The following is a 14,080-nucleotide window of genomic DNA, read 5'->3' as shown; positions in this document are numbered from 1 at the left end:
TGAGACCTGGACATCCGCTGTCACATGGTATCAAATCACCGAACAGCTGCAGAGAATACGGAACAGTATGGCTGAGTAAGTCTAAATTGGACCTTAAAGCATTTTCATGAATAAATTGACAAAAGACCTAATTTTTTTTTCTGTCCATTAATGTATGCTAGCATAGAAGAAATGGAAATATAGCCACTAATAATGGTTTTCTATAGGAGGTGGAACATAATGAAATTGATCATTCTGCGTGACCCCCTGAAATTGGATTTTTAAGAAAGCCTCTCAGGACTACATGGCACATCCATCCGCCATAAAAGGCAAGCGGAGATATTCTTTCACAGAGGGAGAGCCCCGGCTCCTTCAAAATACTTGTCACTTATGCGTGAAGCGCATGAACAGGTTGTGCTGTCATGTGCTATAGGCAAGGTGCAGCATCTTCTCCCAAATTTCAACAAGAAACATTCGATTAAAATTGCATGACAAGAGCCTGAGGTGCAGAAAGGCAGGAGTAAAACAACTCAAACTGTCAAACGAGTCTCAAGAGGCGCGGGATGAGTTGTGAAGACGTTTCCTTTCCAAACTCACTGAGGATTAAATAAAAAAAAAAAAGTCTCTTGTCGGTGTTTTCATGAGTGTCAGCTTCGGTTCATGTTGTCTCACAAGTAGGAGGATTTGATGTGTGCTCTAAGTAGCAAAATTGGCCTTTTCTCGAAACCCTGGCACCATCCATCTGTTTCCTCGTGGCCGGGGTCCAAAGGCAGCGCAATGAGTAACAATTTCATTTAGGACGATTAGGGCTGGTTCGCTGAAGATGCAGAGGCAAATGGGGGATGAAGGGATTGGTTTCTGTACCTCTTGTTTGAAGTCCTGGCCCACAAGTCTCCTGAGCCCCAGGACTGTCCAGTCTGAGGAGCCATGGAACCAGCTGGCACTTCCTCCATTTGTGGGTCTTCCACCTGGAATGAGTCAGGACAGTTCAGTCACACCATGCCAGCCATACTGTATGCCGTACTACTTAACATTACACATAACTACAGAGTGATATAGTCTACTGTGTATTGTATGTCTTGCACTATGCCATGTGTGTCAGTATTCACTACTGTATGTTACTACTGTATGCGAGCTAGCAATATGTCCCATCACCAAAGCCACCAAGACAAATTCCTGTATATTTATCTAACCAGGCAAATTAAGTTATTCTCTATCTGATTCTGATGTCAAGGCCATGGCATCGTTATCACTGTTTAACATCATTTTTATTGAATATCTTCATTCTCATGCTCCTGATCATCATCACTGTAATCATCATAAGAAGCTGTAGCACAGCTTTAGTTTAGACAAAACAGGATTATCGCTGCTGTCAGATAAAAATCTTGCGGTTGCAAAACGTCAAAAAGGAAGGAATTAAGAAAATGCCTTTCTTTTAGATTACTGTACATGCATTTTTAAAATCATACAATGGATTTCATAAAGCTTAACTATGACCATTTTCAACCTGGACCTTATTTTCCCCTCATTTTCCATCATACCAATAAATTCTGACCAAAATCTTGTTAATTGCTTTACTATAGAGCTACTTGCATCTTACTGTGGCTCTCCAATACAGTCCTATAGAGCCAAAGGATACTAATATTGACCCCAAAAGCACCCAAAGTGTGTCATCATCAACATCATCATCATCACTCTGTAATGGCACATTTCAGTTCATACATGACCTGCCAACTTTCACTGTTCATTTTGCCAGACAATAAAGAGTAAGGAGTAAAGAGAGGGGTTTATTTTTGGAGTGTCCTTTGGCCCATTAGGACTGTATTGGAGAGCTGCACCCAGGCAATTAAGACTTAAGTAGCTCTATAGTGAAGCAATTGATGAGATTTTCATCAGAGGCGATTTGTATGATGGAAAAAGATGGGAAAATAGGGTCCAAGTCAAGGTCAAAAATGGCTGGACTTATGCTTTAAGCCCAAGGGTCCTCAAAAAATTTCAACCCACTGATGACAAGTACTCTTTCAATTAAAGTAAAATCAAAAAAATAAAAAATAATAAAAAATGTAACCTGACAACAGCATTATGGCTTGTACCTGAACCCTGGGCAGACTTTGGGGGCCTCACAGTCCCTCTCCTCCTCCAGCACCTCGGGACAGTCCTGGCCTCCGTTGGATGGCAGCTGGATGACGAGGCGGTTCCTCGATTGCTTTTTCTTCATAACATTACCGGCTGAACAGACACAGACCGTCATTGAATTAAAATGAGCAATGTTTCCACGGGAAAGTGATGAGAAGAATGCCAGAATGATAAGCTGAGCTGCTCTTTTTAATAGTCCTTGCAGAATGGACCTTGAGATCGCTATCGACAAATCTAATGGGACAGCTACCGCAAACAGCATGCGCTTCTGATTACCAGAGGTATCCAACCAACACGGAAGATGTAGAAAAATCCCACCAGACCTTTGACTCAACTTAGATTAAATTTATGGGATTTACATGTGTGGCAGATGCCCCGAAGTAGTTCATTAAAATCAAATGAGCCTCTGGATACTCCTGAACTCTGCTTCCAAACCTTTGTGTGTGGGTGGTGAGAAATTCTCTGTACAAGGTGAAGATATCAGCAGCATCAAATCAAAATGCACCACCATCAGTACAGTGTGTGGAAAATGAAGAGATTTATGCTGCAGTGTCATATGAAGAGGTCATCAAAATATGAACGATGATGATTTCAAGCCATAAATCAATTTAATGTATTCGCCGGGCCGGGGCGATGGCTGTCTGACTAAGGTGACCTCATCTGAAGGCTGTTTTTCTCTCACACAGCGTGAAAACAACAACAATGCGACGCACTTGCTGACACTTGTAGCCATGGGCGAATCGGTTTGCCAGGCGCACTAAAAGAGGTCGCCCAAAGGTCGTCCAACATGCCAATCTGTCAAATTAATTATCTGTAACGAGACGTGAGTGGATGAATTTGCGTAGATTGGAGAGCTCACTGGGTAGTTAATGTGTCCGGCGCGGCGCAGAGGGTCCCGCCTCTGTTTTTCAACACAGTGAATTTGCACTTGCTTCTGTGTATCCTCCAACACTGAGCTGAAGTCACAGCAGCACCTGCATAATTGATCTCTACGAAAACTATGTTAAAAACAATGAAACAAAAATAAAAACGCGACTTCGCGAAAGTAACTATCTTGTCAAGTTTTTGTTTTTTTGTGTATGTGCAGGTTAAAAAAGGGTTCATTCCTAAAAAATTAACATAACATATCTGAAAAAGAATGTATTATTTATTGTTTGTATTACACAATAAAAGTTGCAAACATTTACAAAGTACCTGTTCTGAATTTCTAGCATTATACCTTTAAAAAACACCATCCCTACTAAAAATACTAAAACCTGAACTGAATCAAAATAAAAAACTACACTGAAACCAAACTTGTAAAAAACAAAAACTAAACTAAAACTCCCAAAGCAACACTGAAAACTAACTGAAAGTAAACTGAAATCAAAATAAAAATTGAAAACTACATAAAATATAAACTGATGTTCCATCCTTTTTGTGTATAAGACAGTATTACTTCACATCAACTGTACCTGCATCACACGTAACGGGGCAGGGTGTCCAGTCGCTGAACGGGGTCACGATACAGTCCTTCTTACAGGGCAGCTGACAGGACCGCACCGTGCCGGGACGGGGCCCGTCGGGACACCTAGACACCACAAACACACACAGTGGGGTTTGTACAATAACACTGTTGGGAACTCTTGACACGTACACCAAAACACAACAGCGAGGGGTCTAAAATGACTCACCTCACAGGCCAAAAAACAGAATTATATTGATGTACAGCAGTAGGTTCTTGGCTCAGTGGGTTCTCCTTGGGGGACACTGTGCCGTTCAGATAACACAACACAAACAAGTCTGAAACTAACCCAAGGCCCTGTGTAACGCGGTTGACACCGCCTGGTAGCGCCCCGTGGCGTAAACTCACTCCTTAGGTGAAAAAGCTCAGATTAGGTTACGTGGCAGATTGGATAAGAGCACATATTAAACTTTTGTTATCACCTGGCGCTGAACGAAAATATTGGTCACACCTCCTCACGCTGAAGGATACTTCCTGTATTTTCATGTGATAGCCAGATGGTTCTTTGGCCTCAGAACAGCCGAAGGACCAGATAAAACCTGAATGCATGATTTGGTTCTCTGGTAATCACTACACAAACATTGGCAAACTTTTGCCACTGTTAATGCTAAGTGAATCATAGTGCTGAATCATAGTTTATTTAAAAGCTGCACTAGGCAAGATTTTTATATAAAAATACACCCGTCAGCCTAAATCACAAAGTGCTGCAGTAGAGAAGAGCGTCCCATCCCCCCTAACCGAGACCCTGTAGATTCGCCCTATTTGCTTAAATTAAATTCTTTTGTCAGATATGGACACTTCTCCGCCCACAGAAAGTGATTAAAACTTCAGAGTGAAATACAAAGTGTCTCCTAAACAGCAGTGAGCAGCGCTCCATTCAGAGAAAGCTGGACTCACCAACGTTAGATCTTTTCCTCTCTTGTCTCTTTGGTTTCCTTATAAAGCATCACAAACATGAACGTAAACATGAGGATTTCTGGGTACTGAACTTCAAATTTTTCAAACAGTTACCTCTTGCTGCCATTTGGAGCCATCAATGTGCGAACTTGCCTAGTGACATCTTTAACCACAATGAGGATGGTTTGCCCAAAACGGCCCCCATAACTTCCATTTATCTACCGTTAGCGGGGATGAAACTTTGACCTTTGACTTTGACCTTTGTGTAGCGATTACCAGGGACATGAACCATGCATTCCAGCTTTACCTAGACTACTGGCCAAAGACCATTCAAATCTCACATGAAAAAAAAGAACTTTCCCTTAAGTTACAAGGATAATGAATTCCTCTTTTCCAGCCTGGCATGTTTTATTTAGATCTGAGAACCAGGTGCCACAGGAGTGGATTGTGTTCCTCTGAGGCAAAACAACCATCTTTTCTATTGCTTGAACACAAGCTGGAATTATCCTAAACACAATCTAGGGCAATAAAAACCGATGAAAAGCATAGCAATCATGTCTACTCTATGACTGATCTATGCCATCTGGCTGACAATTGTTGAACTATATAGAGAATAGTGGGTCATATTCCCCTACAGAGCGATATAGACATGACAGGAAAAGCTTCAGCAGATCCAGATGACTATGGTTTACATTAATTCCTCTTCAGTGAGGAAACTGTAACACAGAGATTTCCTTAAGGGTAAAACCAGCAGACTAGTAGACAGGCCTGAGGATAAAAACTCCCTTGTTTTAACTGGATTCTGCTATCATTGAGTGATAATCCTTTTGATGACGCGGGATAGAGGGTCAGGCTGAGGTTTCTCCAACAAGGGTTGTGGTTAATCTTCAGCCATTTAAGCACCGAAGGTCCCCTGTGCATACCACTGGACATAGATAAACAGGACGAGATAGACCTGCTGAAAGACATCCTGTAATCTGATCTCTCTGCAACGCTGCCTCTCCGGTCTCGCAGCATGATGTTGCAGCTCCGTTTCCTCATCCTATGGCTGATACACCGATCATCTGGGTCAGGTTTAATGTTGCTAAGAATGAGCGTTCTCCTCTGGGCGTTCCGTACTCGTTAGCATGGTGTTATCGGGGGAGCGATAGGGAGCCTCACAGGCAAAATGTAATAATGTAACAGCGACACAAGGAGAGATTTATTTTTAATACCAATAGACAGAGCTAAATCCCTCTCGAGCGGAACAAATCCTCTGGTGTGTTCATACAAGGGAATGGTACCCAGGCAAAACAGCTGCCGGATGCAGCAGGGGAGGATACATTTACATTTACAGCGTTTAGCCGACGCTCTTACGCAGAGCTGCTTACAGTGAGGGGAACAGGTGTCTTTGCTCTGTGTCTTGCTCAAGGACACTTCAGCAGGACCCAAGGCTGCTGGGATCCAACCTCTGAACCCGGCACTGCAGGACGGTCTCGCTAACCACTAGGCCACCAAGGATTTCATTTATCACATTTTTATTTAACCTTACTTTAACCAGCTAGTCCCATAGAGATCAAGAAGCTCTTTCTCATGCAAAACCTGGCCTAGAGCTAGGCATCAAGACAAAAATCACCAGCATAGAACAATCTACAAAGCTAAATGCAATGAAAGTCACACAGAAGAGACAGCAAAGGGAAATGTTTTTATATAAGCGCTCCAGTAGGCAGTCCAACATCAAACCAGCAGGTTCATGGCCCAGACTTATTTAAATCTTGGCTAAACAAAGCAAAGACAGCTTCTTATTTTAGTCTGCCACCAGATCATTCGCTAACAGTTGAAATTCGCCTAGACAGAGCAGCTCTTTCAGCTTTAAATTGTTTTGCAGTGAGTTTCATGGAGAGGGAGCAGAGAACATGAAGGCAACTCAGACATTAATGAGGATAATGATACATTTCTGAGATTAATGGGTCATGATGGGATCAAATGCATCTTTTACCTACACACAGATCCAAACAGGCGAGCTTGCACAGGCATCACGACATCAGTAGGTGTAGCTTTGTAATATCTTTTATGGAACACTTTAATTGCCATATTAAACAAAATGTATTTGAAGTTGTGGAGTGAGTTTTGTTTCAAATGAGATATCTACCCTTTGGGAATAAGTGATTCCTACTCACAAAATTGCTGTCATGAATTAAAAACTTTATCAGCTATTATTATTAGCCATTAAAAAGTATTAGACCTTTTTCCTACAAACTATCAACATTTTAGAAGATGAAACTGTATTTTGGAAATACTTAAAGTGACTTAAAACATTTTTGGAATAAAAATATCAACTGACAAGGATGGCTGTAGGGATCGAACTTCTGACCTTCTTGTTACAGGCTGGTCTCTCTACCCACCAGGTCTCCCTGCTGCTCCATAGTGGTAAATGTGTGAGGATGAACTACACTTCAGCACTTGTGAGACAGCCAGAAAGGACGACATCAATAGAACAACATTCCATTAAGATAAAACACTGGAGTTTGAAAATACAGCTTGGCTTGAGCTTTTGATCCAGGCAGAAGGTGCTCAGCATACCAAACTACACCTCAGAGAACTAAAGGACCCATTTATTTAGTGCAGCTCGCTTTACCTTAAATTCCACCGTACCAGCCACACACACACACACACACACACACACACACACACTCTGGCACGACTTCTGTTTTATTAAAGCTGGGCTAAACAACTACACACGTTGGCAGCTCCAAATGGCAGCGAGAGATAACCGTTTGAAAAATTTGAACTTCAGTACCCAGAAGTCATGTAATGTGATGTCAGTAAACTGTGATGATCCGGCCAATCTGTGACTGCTTTATACCAAAGGATACCAGAGTGACAAGAGAGGCAGAAGATCCAGCATCACTCAATGCTGTGTAGAAAACAGTCTGCATTTCACTCTTGAGTTTTGATTCATCACTTCATGCGGGTGGAGAAGTGTCCAAACCCAACACCAGAATTTCATTGGACAAATAGGGCGAATCTATGTGTTAAGACAGCTTTAACTCGTGATTTTTAGTGTATTTGTGTTATTTGTTTTCCGTAAATCCATTTGTATCTAACCTGTTTGTTAAAAATGATTTATATATATATATAGATAAATTTGAGATGACTTGCCGTAAAACCAGAATCCCCTCTAGCAGAGAGAACCATCCGCACTGTTCCCTCTTAGTCTAATTGTATTGTAGCCCCACTAATGATGGGTATTATCCAAATTTAGATGATTAAAATTCAATTACTTTCCAGTTTAGGAAAAACAGGCCATGTTTGCTGGCAGAGCACAAAGCAGCCAGGATACTTACAGCACAATGCATGGCTGGAAGACTCTGTCCGCGGGGGTGTGAAGGCATCATAATATTGTCATTTATGCATTTTTTATCGTGTATACATTTTGTTATTGTCATACCGTTTTCCTCCTTCATGTCTTCTGTTGTCATTTTGTCTCTATTATCCAATTCACTTGTGTCCTCGCCTGCCATCTTGATTTTTTTGTTATTGTTTGTTTGTTTTGAGGAAACGATTTTTTTAAGAAGCCTATCGGGGTATTTTATCTCAGCTGCACACATTTCTATTTTTTTCCTTCTTCTTCTTCTTGTGCCTTATCACTTTACTTCTGTGTTTTATCACTGCGGAGATAAACGAAACTAAAATGAATTAAGCTATCCAGTAATGGCATCTGGTTTTAACTGACTTGCTGGCTCCAGTCGGTGTCACGATCTCATAATGATCTTTAAATGTCATGATTTGTAGCGAGGCAAAGGGATACACAACATGGTACTGGGAGCTTGTCCCAAAGCACGACATTAAGACGAGCAGCCAGGCTAATGCTTATGTTTTGCTTGCTGCTATTAGCGCTTTGAGTAATCTGCTCAGTGAGAGCCTGTTCAAAAAATGAGCAGATGGTTGAGCAGAATGAAGAGAAGACATTCAAATCAAAGAACTGTCAGCAGTGTTAAGAGAATGTACACAAAAACACAAGGTCTGGTGGGAAAAGATAAGGCCTAATTAATTTAATTATCGAAATTACGGACAACAAAACAAGAACATCATTTGTTTAATTTAGCATAAAGCAGTGGCAGTTCTTCAAGGACCCTCCAGTCGCGTCTTTGGCCTCTGCCTCGAGGGCTTTCAACTATCTGTCACAGTCATAACGCAGGGAGTAAACACAGCGTCCATTAGAAGACATGGAGGAGAGATGATTGACTGGTCTTAATACAGCTCCTGTCGAACAGCATCACTGTGAATCACTCAGTTTCCTTCTTCACAACCTCCACAGCATCAGTGTGATTATACAAACACATTTGGTGCCATTCAGCACACAGATTGTCAAAATCAATAAGCAGACGTTGTTGTTTTTTCCCTCACACCACAACAGTTTTGTAGATAGGATGATAGCAGCCCAAGCCTGAGGCACTGACATATTTGCCTCTGTTGTGTCTCTCGTCTCTATTGGGCTTTGACAGCGAGCATTTACGTGTGCGTGTGTGTGTGTGTGTGTCTGTGTGTGTGTGTGTGTGTGACATGCACCCTGTGAGGTTCACTGCTTCAGGGTGTGTGAGGAAGACAGCTCAGATCCCTCTGTGAGTGAGACAGGGCACATCTGCATATACAGGGCGTGAGGCGGCCATGTTTGTTTGTTCTGCCGGGGTCCCACGGGTGCGCTGATCAAGAATACCTGCCAGTTGGATTGTGCCAGATGAAGACACACAGGGCAGAAATAACAACCATATCAAGTCACTTCAGAGTGCACGCTGGGAAACTCTGCCTCCTGGCAACAGTTGGCCTGGAGACCGAGCGCTGCTAGTACTGTTTTGGATCTTTACCAGATTGTTTGGTGTTGAACGTGCAAAGCAGGTAAACAGTGGCTTCCTCCACAGGTCCTTTTTAATCCTGGGCCCACATGCCATTGTGGTCTGTCAGTGTAGCTGGACTACTAAAAAAATAGATGATTAACAAGCTATTCGATGTTGCGTGCGTGTGTGTGTGTGTATGTGCGTGCGTGTGTGTGTGTGTAAGTCCTGAACTACAGCTAAAACCTTTGATGTGTCCATGGCTAAAATAAAAGCAATGTTCTACTCCCAGAAAGCTTCTTTGTGTAGCACATTGCACTGCAGGTTTAAGCTGAAATGCTGGCTTGGAGCCTGTCACTGGACCCCTGCCAGTGACACTGGCCTGAGGAAAATCCACCTTAAAGACTTTAAACAACAACATCTTTGAGAGGCTACAACAGTCAGACTACATACAAAAGAACACTATAATGGCCTTAGAGTAAGAGGATATGGACACTGAGGCATAGCTATATTGTATACAAATGGACTCAGAGGCAGAGAGGCTTCTTCAGCACCATGGACAGAACCACTGGCAGGTGAAGAGAAGCTTTATACATTGGACAGTGACGCCTGCCTCCTCCTTCAGATCACTGTGGCACATGTTGCCTTCGAGGCAAAGGAAAACTAAGAGTGTGATCACACCTGCAGTTTATTTTCTTTGATGTGAACCATGGTGGAAAATGTTACTTTGTTGCATTTTCTGTATTTGGTTTGTTTAGGTTCACGCCGCCCAATTACAAGTGAACCAGAGCTTGTAAACAAAAGTCACATGGACTCACAAGTAGCTTGTTTATTCAACAGAGATTTGGTGACCTGCGTTCCCACAATGTTAATAGATTTTGGAGGGAGGCAGTTCGCTTGGAAGAGAACTCGAACCGGCATTTTCAGAGAGGAGAGCTCTATTCAGATAGGATTAGTTTAACAAGAGGAGCTGAGGTGATGTAATCATTACCAGAGCACATCCTGTTTTTTCATCAACATAGTAGAGGTCTGGTTTTTCATCAACACAGAGGCACTCAGGGAAATTTATGCCTCTGTCTCTGAGCTCAACTTCAGTCCGTTGGCCTACCGAAGCATTAAATACGCCTACACCAATTACAAGTCTTTATCTGCCTACATCAGTTAGAAGCAAAAAATGAAGCCAAATAAATAAAAACAAGGTCAGACCGCCTAGCCGATCCAATCTCCGTCATTTTCAGAAGGATTACAGAGTTCTCTTATCCTGTGCAAATTCGGCATTGACATTACAGACGTCCTGTGATAACTGCATATCAGAGAAATGGCCTGAAAACTAATTCTGTCTAAATGGGACTTAGGTTGAAGAAGTCAAACAACTCCAGCCATGATTTAAGTGTGTGCCCTTTGGCCTTGACTACATAATATATTTCCCAGCACCTCACACCGACTAAATTGAGGTCAGTAACAATAACCACCTCGTCTAATTAAATAGGTGAGTAGGTGCTTGATGGGAGAAGGTGAGTCCGCGCTGGTAAAACAGTTAGGACGGCTCTGGGAGCGATATTTAAATGATCCCTACCTTTACCATCGCTACTCTCCTTTTCTCCTCAAGTATCTCATTTTCTCTCTTCACTCCTCATTAGTGATATTGAGGCACAGAGTTACATTTTGGTCTTTCGCTCTCACAGCAAGTGGCTTTTGATTATGTAAAGTTATTGACCAGCAAAAAAAAAGATAATGGAGGCAAATCGACCAGCTGCCGGTTATTCAATGCCATTACCCTTGACCCCTCTACCCCCCCTCAGTTCCTCATCTCACCCCCACATCCGCTGGACTTGTGCTTTTACTGCCTTGCCAGTGTAGATTGGAAAGAAAATACAAGTGCTGAAAGACATCCTGGACCTCCATCTCTGTCCTGCAAGCTGATAAGCGTAGCTCCGGTGTCTGGTGTCTGGTGTCTGGTGTCTGGGTCAATTGCTCAAACAGCCACCCTTGAACTGAGCATTAATCTTCATTTTATTATGAGGTGTTTCGCCATGAATCACATTTGCCTTGTACACAACGCGCTCCCACCCTATAAATAATTGATACGCCTGTCCTCTCCTCACCTACAACCGTGCCTGGGAGGAGTGAGAGAAAGGAAGAAGAATAATTTGATGGTCTTGAATTAGACTGAATTATTACCTGGCACTTAGATTTTCAAAAAAGGAACAAATAGAACACCAGAAAAAGAGATGAATTTGAAGACCGTTGCTAGGTTTTATGTCAAGGACGTTCCATTTTTTAACATTTACTTTTGGGTTTCTTTGCGTAAAATCTGACACATAATTTTAGCTAAATCTACTCGTTCATCCTTGAGTCTCGACATAGTCAGTCAAGCATAACTCACACCGGGCTGGAGCTGAGCTTCTTGCCAGACTTTAAAGTAAACTCGCTGGTACATTCAGAGGGTGCGGCTTGCGGTGTGGTCTTCAGAGCTAACCACAAACATCTTGTCTCTCATCTGCCTCGTGATTAAATTGCCTTAAAATATCAATCCCATTTAATTACTGTCATTATCATCAATGAGAAATTACGAGGGCCCAAAATGGCAGGGTTAATTAGGCTTTCAGGGACGGAGAGATTATTTATTTATCTGTGGTTGCCTGCGGAGGAGAGATATGGATTGGGAGTTAACTTCACGTAGAGTCTGCTCAGCTTACTTACCGGCTCTGTCAGCTTCCCCTTGTTTTTTTTGTCTGACTCACTTTCTCTCTCGCTGTCACTTTCCCAAAACCGACATCTCTCTCTTTCATCTCTCTCTCTGACTCTATCTTCCTTTCTTTTTTCTCTCTGGCTCTCACTCTCACTCGCTTATTTACATGGACAGCAATGTGGGCATGTTCAAATGCAGTCTAAACATGGGCTTTGGCGGTTAATGTTCTTTATCAAAACATCTCACTTAAAGTAATAATCTGCAGCGTTGTCATATGAACTAATGTCCCCTCATTACTCATCCCCATATCAATATGCACATATCACTTTTTTCAACCATGCATCAGCAGGTTTTCATCCCAACCAAACACTGCAGCTTTGTTCTTCACGCAGTTCTGTGTGCTACTCCGTGATAAAGGCCGCAGCATGGCCGAAATGCAGAACTTGTTTTGAATATGTTCTTTTGAACTACCCATGAAATAAAAGCTTTTTAAATTTTTGCTTGAAGAATGCTTCGGAACACCTTCGGTTTTCCTCAAGCAGCAACCCGAAACCAAAGAGCACCTTCAGCAAATGCTTCCACACACCAAAACCCAATGGAAGCACTTTCTACCCTCACTTCTTTGAGCTACAGCTGCTGATTTCACTGATTAGATCCCTCTCTTTGGCTGAAGGTGAAATCAGTTGCTGTAGTAGTGATTGAAATGAAAACCTGCATACTCTTGGGCCTTGGTGGCACATGATTGGGAACCACTGCTCTAAGTCAGTGGTGTCCAGTCCTGTGCCATAGAAAAGTGAGCAGGTTTTCATTCCAACCAAACATCCTCCATCAATCCTTCATGGTGTCGGCCCCTATTCCTTGGAACAGGCTAAAAAATGATTTAAAACTGAAGACTCTCATCCCAATGAACGAGTTTAAGGCCTTTGTGAGAGGTATGGTTCTCCACGTCAATCGGACTTCTTGCTTTTTATAGGTTGTTTTCTCTCTACTCCTTGTCTCTGTGACTGTCTCTCTGCTGGATCAGCTGTGTTATTAACTTTAACTCACTGTTTTATTGTTTTTATAATGTATCTAATTGTTCTGTTTTATTTTATTGTCTTTTAGGATGTTTAATTGCTTCTTTTACTACTCCTTATTTGCTGCTGTCTAGGCCAGGTCTCCCTCGCAAAAGAGATTCTGAATCTCAAGTGGACTTCCTGGTTAAATAAAGGTTAAATAAAACAAATAAAATCACTACAGAAGCTGATTTCACTGAACTTGAATCATAAATGCGCTGGTGTGGCGTTTCATGACAACAGGACCAGACACCACTGGCTTAGAGGGAACATTAAGGCCAAGTACACAAGCGTTCAACCGGCATCTAAATAAGCAGAAAACTACAAAATAATCCCTTACTTCTTGGGCGGCACCTGTCCCACGTTGACCCGGACGCAGATGACCTTGCGGGTCTGCATGCCCGTGGAGCAGGGACCCTGGCCGTCGACGTTGGCGCCAACACGGACGGCCACGGAGGTGTTGAGGGCCGAGGCGGAGGGGTCCTCGGTGCAAGGACCCCAGGGCCCGGTCTGCCAGTGGTACACTGTGCAGGCATGTTCGTTACAGTTCCGCACCTCCTGAAGGGCGCTGCTGTTCGGGCACAGGGCTCCACCTGGGAACAACAAAACATACAGTAGATTTTAATGTGTCTTACAAATGCTTCTCTCAGTGTTTATCTATATATGTGCCTATGGATCTACTGTATCTATCTATTAATCTATCTTTTTAAAAGGTGCATTTTAACATCAGCAAATATTTACCACATTACTTTTGAGACATTGGTACAATTAAACAACTGTAAACAAATGAGACCATTCCCAAGACGACTGGCAGCCTATACTAGCCTCAGCACTGCATTTTACATTGTGTGCCACTGGGTTGGATTTCAAGGGGATATCTGCTGGATTACTTTATGGCACAAAGGGATATTGCTTTATGGCACAAAACAGGAAGAGGGTGCTATTCTAACGCAAACGGAGCTGAAGCTTTCACAGTTTCTCGCAATGGCAGATGGCAGAAGGA

The 14,080-nt window shown here is 42.5% G+C and overlaps 1 protein-coding gene across 1 annotated transcript in view; it reads right to left on the bottom strand.

The window, feature by feature from the left end:
• thsd7ab (thrombospondin, type I, domain containing 7Ab) overlaps positions 1-14,080 on the bottom strand; it is a 106,822-nt gene that overhangs the window by 33,276 nt on the left and 59,466 nt on the right. The window contains exons 11-14 of the mRNA XM_078287067.1: positions 13,418-13,670; positions 3,570-3,685; positions 2,073-2,208; positions 844-947 (exon numbers count right to left, since the gene is read on the bottom strand). Of these exons, the coding sequence (XP_078143193.1) occupies positions 844-947; positions 2,073-2,208; positions 3,570-3,685; positions 13,418-13,670 (609 nt within the window). The remainder of the gene's footprint in view (positions 1-843; positions 948-2,072; positions 2,209-3,569; positions 3,686-13,417; positions 13,671-14,080) is intronic.

Source organism: Centroberyx gerrardi, chromosome 12, assembly GCF_048128805.1.
Source record: "Centroberyx gerrardi isolate f3 chromosome 12, fCenGer3.hap1.cur.20231027, whole genome shotgun sequence".
Classification (NCBI taxonomy): Eukaryota; Metazoa; Chordata; class Actinopteri; order Beryciformes; family Berycidae; genus Centroberyx; species Centroberyx gerrardi.
The sequence above is the reverse complement of the archived record's forward strand: the minus strand, read 5'-3'. Positions and strand labels throughout refer to the sequence as shown.